The sequence below is a fragment of the Cotesia typhae genome, unplaced genomic scaffold (genome assembly GCF_013202065.1).
Source record: "Cotesia typhae breed Kobodo isofemale line unplaced genomic scaffold, CoteBio_Ctyphae contig_33, whole genome shotgun sequence".
NCBI classification, from domain to species: Eukaryota; Metazoa; Arthropoda; class Insecta; order Hymenoptera; family Braconidae; genus Cotesia; species Cotesia typhae.
The window spans coordinates 2,331,577-2,349,921 of record NW_027423741.1 but is presented as its reverse complement, the minus strand read 5'-3'; the positions used below and the strand labels follow the sequence as shown (position 1 = coordinate 2,349,921).

Genomic DNA, 18,345 nt, shown 5'->3' with positions numbered 1-18,345 from the left:
AATAATGAAGAAACAATAACTTGATAAAGTTTGCGTGATATAAATAAATTTAAAGATCCATGATTAAATATATAGAAACTAATAGCATGCTTTTTTTTTTCAAAAGTCTAGAACAGATCGTAAAAATATTTCAAATAAAATGACGTTCTTTACTTTTGTTCTTTTTATAGTGATCCAAATTTTGAATATCAAAGTAAAACATCTGAAATGATTTTTTGATCAATTGATTGATAAGTTTTTTTTTTTTTTTTCATAGAAAATAATTGCAGACGACCAATTTTATACAGTGAACATTACAAGAGATTTTTTGAAACCTTACACCAATAATTTGATAAAATCAACCGACGTTTTAACAAAAGATACATATATAACCTTTGTTGAATCAATGGACAGTGACAATGCCTTGACAATCGTAAGTCTTATCACGACAAATTGTTTCTTAATCCGTATTCTGATATCTGATGTCCCTTTTCAAGCTGAAAGCTAACATCAGTATCAAAGACATCCAAATCTGGGATTCGAAAACCAAAAATGCGATGAATAGCAATAACCTTTGCAATAGTTCTTATCCAGCTGGATCTATTGAAGAAAACGTTTCCAAAATTGTGTCTGCTACCGTTTTGGGACACCTCGAATGTCCGGTCGCGAAGGTATTGTCTCAAAATCTCTAATATATACTTCATTTATTTTTAAATTACAAATCTTTTTTTCTTAAGGCACGTATCAAACTGTTCTATATAAATTAGATCAACACTCTCTACTTCAACAAGCCGATTCCTTGTGGCGACTATGTGATGGACGTGACTCTTAACATTGCAGACTTCAAGAGGGTTTTTGATTTTACTTTCAGTTGGACGATACCCCTTGCTATGAATTGTGAAAAAGACCCCTCGATTATTAAATGATAAATTTTATCAATTGTTTGCGCAGAAAGAAGAAATTTATTCTTTACTAAATAAATAAAAAGTAAATTTTTATTGTGGTAAAAAAATAAAGTATCATCTTTATAAAAAATCTTTCGAAGAATTGACGTGATGATATAATAAAATTTTATTTGAATCACGTGCGAAAGATAAAAAAATTCAATATGAAAATTCTGACGCCTACAACATTTGAATGTTAAATTTATCCTCCAGCTTTTCAGTCCAAATTATGGAAATTGTTGTCGTGATTTTTTAAAGATCAAAATAATAATAAAACTATTTACTTGAGCGTAGGTGGATACAATAATGTTATCGATTATTATAGTTATTATTATTATGAAGAAAATACAACTATTAAAGCAGTTTATAACACATACCTGTTGCTGATTTTCTCTTTGAGTAGTGAGCCGCGCTTCCACACACTGCCTTGTTTCTAAGAACGCTTGCCGCTGTGCTAATTCTCTGGGGTGATGTGTCAGTGCTCCAGCAACGTTAGTGCCTCCCACAACGACAATTGAGCTCAATAACTGTAAATTACATCAATATGCACACGTTAATTCATCAAAAAAAATTTTTTTGTGGTTTTAAGCATTGCAATCTTTGGAACAAATTTTGAAAATTTTAATTTAAGAAGAAATCTTTAAATTTAAAATATTCTTAAAGGTTTTTTTTTTTATTTAAATAATTTTTGTCATAAAACAAGAGCTTTAGGCACGCACATTGAGATTTACCAAACTTTTCTTATTGTCTGGAAAAAACAAAAGCTCTTAGCAGTATTTTTTCTTCATTTCATCTGAGTTAAATTATTAATGAGTGAGTTTGGAACTGAGAGCGTGAAAACGGAGAAAAAGTGCTTCCCACTATTTCTTAAAAGAAAACAGCCTGTAATTGTTGAAAAAAGTAAAATATAAGCAAAAGTAAAAGTAAAAGTTTAGTAAAAAGTTTACTGGAGGGTTTCACCAGCTTTCATCTATTTTCCGGCATTATTTTTCCTTGGGTTTTTTTTAGTGTCATCTCGAGCTAGCTTGGCATGTGATTCTGGTCACGAAATTCGTGCTTTAGCGTGACAAGACATTCTTTCTAGTCTTCTTCCCTCCGGAAAGAGCGTTGTCGTGAGAACAGTCAAACAAATAAGCGCTCTTTAAATCTACTTTGTCTACACTTTCTTAAAGCTCAACTTTTATTTTTATTATTTTTTAAACAACTATAAAATACTTCTTTCAAATGTTTACGTGTCCCAGAAAATTAGAACAAAGACAACTCGGAGATAACTTTGACAAAGGCTTAGTACCGTTTATTGTCAGTGTGTTTTTCATATTGATTGAGACAGGATAAGAGATCAAATCCGTCAACTAGTACTTTATTTGGTAAACAACAGCTTAAGGAATTCCGATTAGATGAAATTTTTGGTGGAGAGCAGTCAAGCGAATTTAGACTCCAACTTTAACAGTAAACAGCCCGTAAGATATTTTGTTGACGGGATACATTTATTGTCTTTCAACTCTTTAATTAAAACTTTGGACGGCTTTCGATGAGATTATTTTGTATTTGATTTGTTGTTTTTCTTGAATTTTAACAAGTTAATTTTGAACTAAAGGGTGAAGTTGATGCAAATATGTGGCCTAATGAATAATTTCAATGGAATTTAAAAATTAACTTGATTTTAAAAAAAATAACCTTGAATCAAGAAAATCATCGTAAAGAATTTTATTCTTCTACACGGAAAGAACAAGATGACACTGAATATCATCCCAGATTATACTGAGGGAAAAAAAATTTTCAGATAGTAGCTAGTATAATCCAGATTACAATTAGTATAATCTAGATTATAATGAGTATAATCCAGATATCACTGAGTATAATCTGGGATGATATCCAGTGTCATCTTGTTCTTTCCGTGTAGATTAAAAATTTCTTTGATTCAAAAAAAAAATTTTTGTTTGATTAAAATTCTTCAAATGATTTTTCCAGTCCAAAATAATTTTTTTAATTCAATTAAATTATTTAAACAAACAAAGCTCAATATTTTTCAAAAATTTCAAGGAATTTTTGATACTTTTTAAACTTGGATTTCTTGGAATTTTTTCACCAATCGATAGATGTAAGGTCACTATAATAGCATCTGATAGAAACCACAAGGCAGTAGTTAGCCGCTATCTCTACCACGTCCCATTTTATGTAATATAACTTAAAGATAAAGCGAAAGAGCAGGTCAATTTAGTGACATGGGTACTAGACATAGACAAGCTCACAAGGGTCCAAGAATATTCACGCCCATTGACCGTTTGACGTCTACTCTCTAATTAAATCCATCGGCGCTGACCCATGCCTATGTTGTGTACTGTAAATTCCTCTGTTAGCAAATTATGTTTGGTGATATAATAGTCTTTGAGCGACATGAAAGGGACTGTGATTCTGCAAAAACAAAACCCGACAGCTCCACGTGTTGTTTTTAAGTATTTTTATCCAAAAAATACTCTTTTGAAATTGAACAGTGTTTAGTTTATTAATTATCAACACATAACAAAGTGTTGACTGTTTTTACTAATTTTCGAATAAATTTAACGAGTCGGGATGCTTCGCTAGGGTGGGAGGTGTTATTGAACATCAATAAATACCGTCCGGTGAATGGAGCGCAGCAAAGTGCGTTATTAGTTACGTAAAATTTAAATTAACTAAAAAATGCGTGGGACAAATTTGGTCTTAATTTTCTTCTCTCAGAAAAGGATCGATCCATTAGAATATTTCTCGGGATGTAAATGCATCAATTATTAATTAATAATTACTAGAGCGTACTTTAGCGATCGAGCTACAGGCTGTCTTTGTCTTTTAAATTCATTAGTTATTATTTTCTTCAGACCAGGTGCAAGCACAATGCAACATCCAGTATTCGATGTATTGTTCGATCACTAGTCAGTTAAATTAATTTTAATTCAATTACTACCCGGTTCAACTTTATTTATCGGCATAAATTATATTTTAGTCTTTGTATTTTTCTTCCTTTAATTTATTGTTTCTGTGGAGCTTTGTCTTTAAAAATCAATCTTCCGTAATTTAATTGAGCCAAGAGAATATTTGCTAACAATTTTAGTAATTTAAAAATTTTATTATGGTATTTATAATTTTTTTTTGTTAAATCCTAAATTTTACATTCTCTGAAGTTATATTTTTTATTAATGAAATAAATTTACAACTTTTAAATAATTATTAATGTGATTTTAAAAATTTTTTTTTTCAGTTTTAATTTTTTTGAACAACCAAAAATTTATCAGTCTATATTTATTAAATTCTACCCCTTGAAAGTATGTGTGTAAAATTTTTAATTATGATTATTTTTTTGCATTTTCAAGAAAACAAATCTATTAAAATTAATCCTTAAAAATTTTCCAAAAGGAGACTATTGACTAAAAAAAAATTCTCGTAATTTTATAAAAATAATAAATCCAACTAAAGTGCGATTTTTGATATCCGATTGTGACTGTGATCGTTAATTATGTTTTGTAACACGTTTATACCCGGTGGGATCAATGGTCCATTCTTGTACGCTCAAAAGCTTGGTAACCGGAAGCGGAACTTGGTCGGGCAGCGGGTAGCCGGGGGCTGATATAAAGAATATAAAGAAAATGAGAGAGAGATAGATAGAGGTTACAAATCGATATTTCGTGCACGCTCGCTCTACTATACCCAACCTGAGAAAGTCGATATATTCAATGTACTTTCTGCATAAATACATACATATATATTTGGTTCAGATACTTCCTTCGGTGTAACATCCTCTATTCAGCTATCGCATTTAGAAACTTTCGTGCTAAGCCTCGAAATTCCAACCGCACTACTGGTGATTAAAGATACGCCCAAATTAATGGGGGCTTATTCACATTCTCTCGAGACTTTTTATTTTACAGAACACCATTTTAAAAAGTACTAATCTAAATACCAACCGACATTGGAGAACTGACGGGCTTTGACTGAGCAATTTGCTGGTTTTTTCTTCCTCAGTCTTTCTTTTATTTGCCTGTAATTAAATCCAGCGTTCACTTTACTCAAAAATCGTTTTTGGAATTTTGATTTTGATGCTAATGGGAAATGCAAAATACTCTAAAAGATCACATTTTGTTGCTTATATTACTATTATTATTATTATTATCAGTATTATATCTGCCCGATGAGTTTCAATGAGCGTATGCATAATTTTATAATATATTATTGCAAAATTGCGTTGAATATCCTCAAGCATTTTATAAATGTAACTATACCAGTTGCTTCAAATCTCGCACTACATTTTCTTTATCTTTTCATTTTTATCCAAATGTATGTTTTTTTAATTTAAAATATTCATACTGCAATTCTATAAAAAAAAAAAACCGTTTTTACATTTTCTGTTATTTTTGGCCATAATAAAATTCAGTTCTTAATTTTTAAAAACAGTTTTGATAAATTAATTAAAATTTTTTCGTAATTTTTTTTTATATTGTTTAGAAAATGAATGGTAAATATTTTATCATTTTTAAAAACAGTTTTGATAAAACCTCTTAAATTTATTTTTAAATAAAAAAATTATTAATTTTTTTGGTAAAAAATAAAAGAAAAGATTTTGCAAAAATTTTTTAGTTGTCTCACTTAATCCAATAAATTTTTTAATAAAGTTTTCGGAATCACTCTTAGACAAAAAAGTAGCAAAAAAAATAAAATCTGTCATTAAATTCAACAATGTGAGTAATGAAAAAATATATAGGTCTTCCTGGTTGTAAAGATTTCGGGAATGAGATACTTGAAGTCTTTATATCTGGAAGCATTTTCAATGGAGATAAATGATGTATGAGTGAAGATGATATGATCGTTAAAACGTAAATTCTCCTTTACACTTTAACTCGTATGTTATAATATAACATCATTTTTTTATCTTTTTTTTTTACTTAAAATTTTTTTTTCATAAGCTCTCACTTTTTACTCCATACACATTTAACTTTGATACTTTTATCCCCTTGATTCTAATCCGAGAATTTATACGTCTTCGCACTGATGGGATAAAGCCCGGTGATACCACTAAGAAAAATGAGCAAAATAGAATAGATCGATGAGATCACTCGGTAGATTTTTTAAAATAGATACAGAACACGGAAAATAATTTTTTCTTTCCGACCAATTCATCAGTTTCTTTTCAATTTTATCTTTCTATTAATTGAATAGGATTATTAATAATTAAACTTTTATTAATACAGTAATTTATAGTTTGCATATAAATATAAGACACTTAAAACCTGCAGAAACTTTTCGGCTGTTCACCTGCAGATGTATTTTATCATTATCACTGCCATCCAACTTCTGAACAACACAAATAATAATAATAATAAATGCATACGCCACTTGTCAGAAAAATTATGCTCTATAATGAGGAAAAAGCTCAAGAAGCTATACAGCATGGCATTATATCCCGAGATACTAACAATGTCAAGGAGTAGAGTTAAATTTTCTTGTCAAAAGTCATTCCGACTTTCTATTTATTACAACTTTTCATTCAATTATTATTATTATTACTACTATTGCTACGCTATATACTTTATCTATTCAACTTCGGTCTAAAGTCGTAGATTTAAATGAATTACATTACTCAATAGGAATATTTAATTAATTATTTACATTAAAATGATTGCTACCAGTTTTGATTCAAACAAATTAATCATATTTTTTAATACAAGTTAAAGTAGAATTTTTAATATACATCCCACTAAAGAATTCGGATTATTTTCAATTAGAAGAAGAACAGTCAGAATACTTTATCGTGAGAGTATTTTGTAGTGCAATGATTTAGTTTTCTCACGCACTCGCCCCATTTGTGCTGCAGATTAGCTGTATTGTGGTAGCTTAATCTGTATGCTTACTCTTATACGCCGTAAAAAATCGGGAGTGACCCGGGAGTAAAGTAATCCTCCCATTCTTTCCCGCTTAACAGCATTATTTTGTTTGTAAAAATGTGGAAGGCTTTTCACACGGAAATTTTTGAAATTTTTCATGATTTTCGGAAGTTCAAAGGGTTAAAACTAAAAAAATTTCTACCTGGTATTATTATTATTTTTTTTTCTGTTAGCATAAAAATAAAAAATTAAGGACGTTATCATTATAGAGAGCTTATTTTTTATCAAGATTTTTTTATCACGATCAAGTACTAAATATTCAAGGAAACTAGCAATCAGAGTTAAAAAAAAAATGCATGCATACAAAATATATAAAATCCTATAAAAATGAGATAATAACTTGAAAGAAGAAAAAAAAAAAAATGTTTCTGAACATTAAAAAAAAAATAAAATCTTCTTCAAAGACTTTTTTAATATCAAAACGAAATAACTAAAATCTCTTTTGAAAAAAAAAAAAACGTAAAATATGAAGTCGATTAAAATTTCACTAAACACTCATATTAAATTTTTTTAATAAATATATATTATAAATACCGATAAAATTTAATTTAAAAAGTTTTTCATAATTTTATTCTGAATTTTATCAAAGTTATCAAATAAATTAAAATAAAAACAAAAACTCACAAGGTTACTCAAACAATGTTTAATTTAATAAATGAATAAAACAATTTAATATCAGACCGCAGAATATTAAAATAAAAAATTGGCTGTAAATAGGTGGAATAAAAACCAAGAAAGTGGCTTGTAATTCACACGACACTGAGTACGGGTCTCTAATTGTGACATATCAGCTCCCTAAAATCTCATCATGAAACATCGCGTTTTGTTTCTCAGCTAAATTTATTTTATTCACCTTCCCGCTTACTGTAACAATAATATCAGTAACAATAATAACAATAATACCGCGTAATATACAGCGCTACTCTCACGCACTGCCGTTTAATTACAACTCACAGCTATCCAAAAAATTCTACCTCCAAAAAATGATTTCTCCAAATAATAAAACGCCATATAGGCAACGAATATATTTTTTTCATCGAAAAAAAAATTCGTCAAAGCATTTTGCTAGCTGGCCTAAAAAATAGCAATTAATGAATAGATCGAAGCTTGTATCTATTTTTGAAGCGCTCACACTGCGATTTTAATTACCAGAAAACAGAAATAGAAAAGCGTACTGTATCAAAAAATATATATAATAAATAGAATAGTATTATTGTTATCGATATATATTGTATAACATAAAAATATATGGTATCAAAGTATATTTATTTCCCGATGGTATAGACTATGAAATTTATTTCAGAATGTATTGAAACTTTTTGATTCTATTACTATTTATTAAATTTTTTTAGTTTCCTTTTTTTTCGGGTGGAAAATTTATTCAACAATCGATATTTAATTTTCATTACCGTAAGTTCAAAGCGATAGTAAATCACTGAGACCGAGAGATATGATCGGTGTGATATAATGGAAGTTAGATGAAAAGCCACACTGCCCTCAAACTAACGTTTCCAGTCCCTTTATTTATTGTGCTACGTCAACCTGATTATTCTTGTTAACGAACTCTGCTCAGTCAAGTTTTTAAAATTTAATTTATTCATAAATCATTAAAATTATTCAATGCGCCCAGAAACTCATTAAATTTACCAGCAAAAACTTTCATTCATTTGTTACTTTACTGCGTGGTTCAAAATTCATATTAATACGTAATACATGAATACGAGTGAATTTAAAAAAAAAAATCAAAGCAAATATATGTTTAATTACAGTTATTGCTTTTAACTTATTTAAAAACAATTTTATAAGCGTTGCTTTTATGAAAATCATTTTATTATACTTCAATAATTGAATTGCCGCTTTTTATTTCCAATAATGAAATTAAATTTAAACTATATATTAATTAATAACTTTGAATGATCGATTGTAAATTAATGGGTGCTCGTTAAAACATTTGATGTATCAAATAAAACGAAATTCAAAACTTCTGATACTTGATAACTGTTAATGATAAGTATCCACTTTGAAATGATTCGTAATTTAATATTCCTCTTTATGCTTGAATTTTTGACGTTCTTTAATTATTTATTTTTTATTTATTGCTCTTTAAATATCTTAACCCATTCAAATTATCATTATTATTATTAATACAGTTGATCAGTGAGTAAAATTAGCTTCATTTGATTTATAAATGATTGAACATAAAATTAATAGCCAATATTAATGTTCGATTTAGTGTTTCAATACCAAAATAGTCAAACTTTTAAAAATATTTAATCAAATGGATAATAAATCGAATCACAGTTGATTTATAAGTTTATAAAAGAAGATAATTAAAAAAATCCGTGGTATTACTGAAATTTATCCTAAGTTACATAAAGAGATTTATCACGGCATCAATTCCAAAAGTTTCGGTCCACCGTCAGGTCTGCTCAAATATTAAATATCAAGTCGTTTACATTAAGCAATACCGTCGAGTCTTAGCGTAGGAGAAAAATAAGTCGATTCGTATATTAAAGCAAACTCTCTCCCCCAAATTCCCTGACTCAGCGGAAGGGAATATGAGGTGGAAAACAAAGTAAAGAATGAACAAGGGGAAAGTGGATAGTGAGGAAAACCCTCGTCTGCTTCGAGTCAATCTTAAATCGCAGCTTACTACTGTGCAGCTTACTCTTCACTCTTTACTCTCTGTTCTTTACTCCATTATATTATATATTATATAATGGATAGATATATAAATTCTGAATTTATTCGTACTTACAGTCTTGAGGCCAAACAATTTCACCCACCAGAAAGTGTATAACTTATTCGCATCAATAACTTTCTCTCCCGAGAGTAAAATCGTCTATTCATGTTGCTTAAATTCTTTCAGTCAGTTACGTCCGAAATTCACATCTTTATTATTTGTATTTTATTATTAAAATTTATTTAATCGTGTTATATTCCCTGCCTGCCTACGCAGTATGTTACCTTTTAAATATATTTCTCTAATAGTATTTATAGTTATACACTTCGGGGAGTTTCGATAAAATTGTTATTTAATTATTCTTAATGATTTTGTTATTTATAGTTTCTAGGGGATTTATTTTTATTTAGAAGCATTTTAATCTTTGCCTTTCATCTATAGTTTTCTATTTTCTTCGATCTGCTTTGATAAGTCATTTTTTACCGCGGAGTGTTCTGGGATAATAAATTCAATTGAATTTCTAAGTTATGTCAAAATTTTTAACTCTGATAAATTTTTTATAGTTTTAATTCTGATTAAAGATTTTGTATTTTTTAAAATATTATAAACAAAAATATTTTTTGAGGTATTATTTTTTCTCAATCAGTTTAATCTATATTATTTAGAGAATAAGCAAAATTTTTTGGCCAGTGTATTTAAATGATAAAATGGGTTTTATTAAAAAATGACCTTATATCTTGTGAACTATTGACATTTTTAAACATATAAGCTCATCCCGATGTTACCCTCAGCAAGACCTTTCATTTGAGTACCCACATCAATTTTTCATATATTTATATATATTATATATATTTATATATGAAAAATATATCAAAATGCATGTGGGTATTCAAATGAAAGCTCTTGATAAGTACAACGCCGGGATGAGCTTATATCTTTAAACACGTCAATATTTAAGAAAGTACAGTGCAATTTAACAAAAGTAATTAATTTAATCAAGCAAAATTTTATTTATTTACTGCAAGGTTACTAGTGATAATTAATTACTTTCTATCGTTCAAAAAATTTTAAATAATATGTTTTCATCTACATAATACTTTCCCAATAATTTTCATCACAATTAATAACTTTCTCTTTCTAAAAATATTTTCAACAAAATTATTCTAGACATACTAAAAATTAATGATAAAAAATATTTGTCTACTTAATATGATTTCCCATATCAACAAACTTTGTTCAATTCACTCAACAAAATTACTCTACATACTTGCGACATGTCAATCAATAATTCACCCGCCAATACCCACGTAAAATATGTCAACGATCTAGCATCATTTTTCCGAAACTCAATTACATTAAACAAGTGTCTTAAATTAATTCTCCTCAACTCCTTAGCGCTTTTCAACATTTCGTTCTAAACTCTAACAACTCTATGCTTACCGCAACAAAACTGCGCCTTTCTCTCGAACACTTTAATTAAAGTTACAGTAAATTAATTACTTTCTTTTATTGACATTGTTGCAATAAAACAATTGCTTACAATGTCCGGAGCCGCAAAATTTAATTAAAGCCATTGTCCAAGTTTCATTGTGACTGACTAGTTAACATTTTTCGACATTCGTTGCTGAAATTCAAAATACCCACAAAAATATAAGTACAATAAAAAAGTATCTTGGGATCAATAAAAATAAGAGCATTACTTATAATATTTCATTTTTTACGATTATGATTGATTAAGACATCTAATCCATTTCCCTTTGAATGATGTTTCATTTTATTGTCAGTAAACCTTTTTTTTGCGTAATATAAATTATTGCATTAAATATATTGAACTCACTGGGGAGCACAAAATTTGAATAGAGATGTTTTTTGAATTTGTAATAAATTTATATGCATGTCAAAAATGGTGAGTAGGCGTAAATATGTTTCACTAGATACCATAAGGGTGTAAGTTATTTTTTTGGGTGAAGAAATATATCATCGAAAAATGTAAAAAAAAAAATATGGAATTTAAAAATTTCATTAAATTAAAAATAAAAATTTCTCCGATTCTTCAAAAAAAATTTGATTTAATTTTTTTATATTTATTCAATTTTTGATCATTAAAATTTTTAACTTTACGCATCTTTAAAAATAAATTTAACATAATAAAATATGTAATTTTTTTTTGGGTAATAATTATTATCATTATTTTATACAGCGCTTTGTTGTGAAAAAATAACTGAAGCAAATAAAGAATATAAGGATGAAAAAAATGATTATAAAGCCAGCTTGAGCATGTTGTTATGTCTACTATTATTATTATTATTGTTATCATTACTATTACTATTATCAAAGGCGTATTGGAAGAACTTTTCAATCCGAGATTATCAGTGAGTTAAATCTCAGATCAATTTTCTTTTACTTTATCTTTAGTAGTACAGCTTGTTAACACAAATAGAAACATCGCTGAGATATATACTCATAATAGGGGTAGAGAAACAAAGAATATTACTTAGATATTGATCTCTTATTTTATTTTATTTTATTATTATATGTCCAATAATAAACCTTTTCGATGTATATTTATTGCCGAATATAAAATTTAATAACAACAAATAAGAATCGGAATGACTTCATTTTGTTGGATTTATGAACGAATAAAAAATGAAATAAAAAGGTTTTTATTAAAATTTTTGTGGAAAAATCTTAAATTTGTTTTGATCCATTAATAAAAGAAAAATAAAATTATGTAATAAATTAACTGTGGGTTCAAAATTATAAAATCCTGATTTCCATCAGTCTAAGTGACTAGAAAAAGTACTTTATCACGTACTGAATCGATTATAAAGATGAGAATATGTTAATTTTTATATTAAATTCATGACAACGCTGTTAAACTTTTAAGTTTATTAGATTAATTCGATGCTAATCGCTTTGATAGATTAAATTAGTAATATAATAATTTTTTTTTTTTTAGAGTCAGAGTATTTTTATTTTTATATATTATTACGTTGGGTGTACTCAAACTTTTTTTTTTTTTTTTTTTTTTTTTTTTTTTTTCATACATATATGCACGCGAAAGTATATAAATATTTGTATATATGCTGGTAAGCTCTATTCACGTCACCGAGCGCAAGAAATTCAAAAGCTTAACGTCGGATAAAAGCCGAAGAGTGCTGTTGAAGAAGATCGTCAACAGCAAGTGCGATGTGCTGTAAAACTTGGGATGCGCTGCTGCTACAAGAGGATCAACTTTTACATCCTTTTTCATCCTTTATGATGCTAAATTTTTTTTCCTCATTGAGAAACTATTTTTAGCTGATTTTTATTGTTTCAAAGTTATTAACAGTGCAATTCATTGGTTTTATTTTTTTTTAACTAGTATATTGACCCATCGCTTAACATTTCTTCTTATTTTTATTGAGAAAGTTCTTAACTACGGAAGTTTTAAATCTTTTACTTTAATATAAAATCTTTGGAATGTTTTTTTTTTTTTTTTTTAAGGCGCAAAAAATCATCCAGCATATCGAAAGATTTAGTATTAAATAAAACTATTGTAAGTAATGTATAAAAGTCTGTCATGCTGAAACTTAAACAAATTAAAATATTTACACTCTAAGCATTCGATAATTATCATGAACATTAATCACAGTCTACATGAGTTATTTTTCTGTGATTACACTTGACAATGAAATATAAATAAAAGTTCAACGGGAGATTTTAAATATGAAATTGCATGTAAATAAATGTTTAGTTACCATTACCAACAGGAGTAATAATTACGTGCATAATTCATTCGCTTTTACTCGGTCTTATCGTTTGGCAACCTTGTGATAAAAGTTAATTTAAAAACGTAAAACGCGACTTGCTGGCAATTCGAGGCAAACATTACGCTGTAAATTATTGAATTTAACTCTAATTGCAAATACAACAATATAATTGTTAGTAAACATGTTTAAGTTTATTTTAAAAAAAATTTTGGTTACTTCGCTGTTGTTATCGATCATTGCAGGTAAATTTATTATTTATAAAACTGTAATTTTTTTGAAAACTGTATTTTTAAAGTCGGTGAGCAATATTTATTAAAAACGACTGAATTGATAGGTTTTAAATTTTTATCTAATTGTCTTAATTATAATTTTCGTTAATTTACTCAATTAATTAACAGTTCAAATAAATATTTTATCTTTTTATAAAAAATTTAAGGCTCTAATTTTTATTATAAATCAAAAATCCTCAGAAAATATTAAATTTTATATTAAAAAGTCTCTTTAAAAAAATAATTGATATTTTTCAGCTATAACTTTGAACGAATCAAGCCCAGATGACAAAGGCCCAGTTCCGTACCCGGTAGATTTTCATAATTATGAGGACTAAAGAATGTTCATTAAATATAAAACGAAGAATTGAATAAAAAATTATCAACTAAAAATAAAAATTTTGAATTCTTGATTAGTAATTATTTAATTACTTAAAAAAACTCACGTGTGCAAGAATTGCAGGGTAGTCTTGGGAGTAGAGTACAAAAGCGCCAATGAGATGGGTGACGGAGAAAATAACACCGGCAATGCAGGCATGACGTAGCCGTATCGGGAGAAGAGCGTAGGCCATGTAGATAAAAAAACAGACGGACCAAGCCGCAGCGAGCGGTCCACCTGTCCGCAAATGATCGATTTTCGTCATTGAGATTGTGCTGGCCGTGGCGTCGGGATCATCATCCAGTGGCTCTCTGGTCATTGTCATGTCCTCGCTGTTCATCACGATCTTGTCGTCCCAGCTCGGTAAATATGCCAGATGAATATTTAGGGTTATTTGGAACGCCAAAAGCGTCACTAGAATTGCTCCACTTATTCCCGCTAACCAGACTTCGTTCATTCCCGGTCGGGATATTGCTGCTACCAGTCCTGTAATTTTTTTTCTTTTTTTATCGGGACATTTATTAGCTTACAGTCAATTTGCGAAGTCAAGAGAGTGATTTTTTGACTGGGTTTTGATTTATACACCAATAAAATGTCAAAATATTTTTATATTTCTAACTTTCAATACTGAGTCATATATTTTATTATACAAAATGGAATTTTAATTGAAATTTATAGAAAAAAAAATTTTTAAATAATTCATAGTTATCTATGTAAATTTATTTTAAAAAAATTTTTCACAGATAATTATGTGAATTTTTTAAAAATATTTTATAAATATATTCAAATTTTTAAAAAAATTATCGATAAAAATAAATAAATTTTATAATTGTCCGGAGGAAAACGGTGAACAGGAAAAAAATGATGATAAAAATTGACGTAAACTAGAGGAAAGTGATAAATATATTTAATAATTTTTAATTGAAGAAATTACCTGCATAAACAGCAATACAAGTAAGTACAGCGAGTGTCAGTGATAAATTTTCCGGTCGCTGGATGAGAGTAATAAAAGGTTGATCACTGGTAAATATGAGTCTGAGTACCAGCAATCCGAGCGCTATTGATAGCCCGGTGAGGAGTCCCAGTACATGGGTCATGTTGCTCTGATTCATCCGGAGAAAATAACGCTGGTACAACATCTCCACCTGGGTTTTTAATTTAAACCATTGAAGATATTAATTTTTTTTTAAGCAATTAAAAAAAAGAAGAAATGATGCATTATTTTTTACGAGTTTGATATTTAAAATTTAATAATGATGTACTATGACAATTAAATTCGTAAAACTCAAGTGCAATTACAATTTCTGGACCACATATAAAGCATTGAATTGCTGATCAATTATTTTTAATGAAGGAAAAATAGGATTTAATTCTCATCTCTTTAACTGTACTATTCTCTGTACTCGGATACGGGTTAGGTTAGCGAGCGCGTTTGGTATAAGATTTTTTCAGTGGAGATAGTGTAAAATAGAGAGCCTAGACCTCGCCGGAAATATGAAACAAAATCTAATTGGACCGCGCTAGAATTCTCTCGCGAATCATTCCATTATTCTGCTGCTAGATACTGGAGAATTTACAATTACTATTGACGGATAATCCATATCCTCTTTGTCTTATCAACTTGTTTTGTTTCGAGTAAAATCTCCTGATGTACATGCAGAGTCAGATTATTCTACCTCGAAATACTAAATTTAGTGTTATAGAGTTTCGAATTTCAAGAGAAAAGACCATGATGTACATAACTAAACAATGTTTACGTAGGAGTGCCGTTTAGCTTAACCCACAAAGAGTTTCATTCTATTTAATTTTGTCTTCCTCTGAGAAAAGAATACATTATTCTTCTTTGATATTCAAGTTATCCAGTCTTTACAGGTGGGTAATTAGTTTAGCGTTTCATTTTATAAATAAAAAATAGTACTGGCGATTTTTTAGACTAGCATTTTTAAAAACTAAAAATATAATTTATTTTTAATATTTTTTTTTCTATAAAAATAAGTATGGTCAGGTGTTTCCTTTATTTTTTTTTATGAAATATTTTTAGCAATTTTTCTTTTAGAATTTTTTTTAACTCGTTGAAATAGCGAATAAGTTGGAAGTACATGCAAATCTAGCGAACTCAATATACTTATCCTAACATCAATCTTCAGGGGTAAGTGGTGTGCTATACGTAAGTATATAAAGTTTTTGAGGGCTTTATATACGTCTAATATTACTCAATTTTATTTTATTATTATTGTTATTATTTATTATTAAAAAAATTTTTTTTTTATTATTCTTAATTCAAAAAATGAAAACTTATATTTTTGCACTAGATTGTAACTGAAAAAAAAGGTAATTTAAAAATCTGATAGATAAATTTATTTTTTCGTATTACCATAAAAAGTCTAAAAATAAAACGTGTTATTTTAAAAAATAATAACTTGTTCAATAAAATTGAAAAGCGGGTCAATCTGTAGTGTAAAATCAGTAGATAAATATTTGTAAACAAACCAAGTGAGGATGTCAATAGAAAAGCTCTGTACGCTGTTAATTATCTAAAATGAAACAATGTGAGTGATATATATATAAATATATAAGTATATATAACATACAACACTGAGGATCAAGAGCATCTAACCACAAGATGGTATAAAAGGGCAAAAACGGGTTGATTGCGATGGTGATGTTTTATTAAACCCAATGTTGCAGAAGAGATGATAAGAGTCGAGCTTTCTCTGGCCTCACGTGTTCGATCAATAGATACGCGATAATCTATCACATTTATTTCCGGTACGATAACAATTTATTATTATTATTATTCACGATTTATCAAGTGCTAATCTATTCCGCGTGGAAACCGGGGAATCCTTGGACGAAATTGTTTCTAAAAGAGAAAGCAAATCATCTCATAATTAATCTGAAGTCTATTAACGGGTCAGATCAATTTACAGATGTGTTGCCGTGGAATATTAGCAGTGAACTATACCACAGCACACGCATCTCAAGGCTCAACAGTCATGGTTTGATAGCAGACATATGTACGCTCAAGCAGACTCAAATACCTCTGCCGCGGATCGATAGTTTAACTTAATGATATGTATGTATATATATTACTGAGAAATCACTAACATGAATAGATAGAGCTCTAATAGTCGTCACGTTCTGCTAGTAATTAATTCAGTTATTGCATCAATGTCAATAATTTCGTAGATCACTTTGTTCAATAGCAACTGTCATTGATATACCCTTACTGATATATTCATACCCACGATTATTCTGTCTTAGATCCTGTTATATATCTTGATTGCATGAGCTTGAATATCCGATATCAGGGTGTTTGATTGTCATCGAGAACAATTAGGGGAGGCACTTCGAGATACTAATGATCTTGAATACAATACTAGAGTTTATGCACTTAGTTATTTATAGAAAATGTTTGTAAATAAATAAAAAAAAAAAAACTGACTTTGATCGAAAGAAGAAAACCATTTAAAAAAAAATTTTTTTTTAGAATCAAGAAGAAAAGTTTAGTTTTAAAATTTTTCTACCTCATGAAAGATGATCAAATTCTTGAAGATCATATTTCTTGCTTTGATTTCTTCTCTTAAATTGAGTTGAGTTTTTATCAGTGTAAAAAATAAATTCTTTAAAATTAAAAATAAATAAATGAAAATTCCTATTTAAAAAAAATTCAAATTTTTTTTACAAAATTATATTAATTAGAATTTATTTGTCTGTTAAAAAAAAAAAATAAAAAAGTAAAAATTCATACTAATAAAAAAAAAAAAAATCACGAACTTAACCTTCGATTTAATAATAAAAAAATATTTTTAATTGATTTTGAAAATTATAATTACAAAAATATTTTTGTAAAAAAATTATTTACAAGTTTATTACTTTAGTCCATAGCGTGTAAGAAAATGTGAGTGATAAATATACAATAATATAAGATAAATTTTCCTTTCTTTTCGATAAAATATGATAGCTTATTAGAACGAGGATTAGATTGATACGAGCAAAGTATGATTACTACACATGGAAAGAGAAAACAAACGTCTATAATGTTGCCTCTAGCTTGTATAGGAAAAGAAAATCATGTCGACGGTGATATGGGCGACACAGATGGATCCCGTGCGGCAGACGGGAAAAATCTTGACACATGTCTTATCATCTCGAATATTTCTTGAGAAAACTTTTTTCGCGGTACGAAGAGGGTCTAAAAATGAACATCGCAATTTTCTTTTACTTTTACTTTGTTATGTTCTCGGGTGTGTGCATGTGTGTGTGCAAAGTATCGCAAGATTTTATATTTTTTGTTTGTTATCATGTATGCTCTGAGGGATGATTTTCCGTGCCGAGAAACCAGACTGATGTGAGAATACACGCAGGTGTCGAACCTGGAATCCAATTATGTTTTCACGGTATGATGATATACTATCTAACAA

At 28.4% G+C, this 18,345-nt stretch overlaps 1 protein-coding gene and 1 long non-coding RNA gene across 3 annotated transcripts in view; one reads left to right on the top strand and one right to left on the bottom strand.

Moving 5' to 3' along the window:
* Window positions 1-18,345, bottom strand: part of LOC141526060 (adenylate cyclase type 6) — a 61,663-nt gene that overhangs the window by 26,856 nt on the left and 16,462 nt on the right. For both annotated transcript variants that reach the window (XM_074240809.1, XM_074240810.1), the window contains 3 exons: window positions 14,856-15,066; window positions 13,989-14,407; window positions 1,301-1,450 (listed from right to left, as the gene is read on the bottom strand). In XM_074240809.1, coding sequence (XP_074096910.1) covers window positions 1,301-1,450; window positions 13,989-14,407; window positions 14,856-15,066 — 780 coding nt within the window. The remainder of the gene's footprint in view (window positions 1-1,300; window positions 1,451-13,988; window positions 14,408-14,855; window positions 15,067-18,345) is intronic.
* LOC141526062 (uncharacterized) lies at window positions 12,170-13,941 on the top strand. Its single transcript, XR_012478957.1, has 2 exons — window positions 12,170-13,515; window positions 13,801-13,941. It is a non-coding gene; the product is annotated as an uncharacterized LOC141526062 (long non-coding RNA).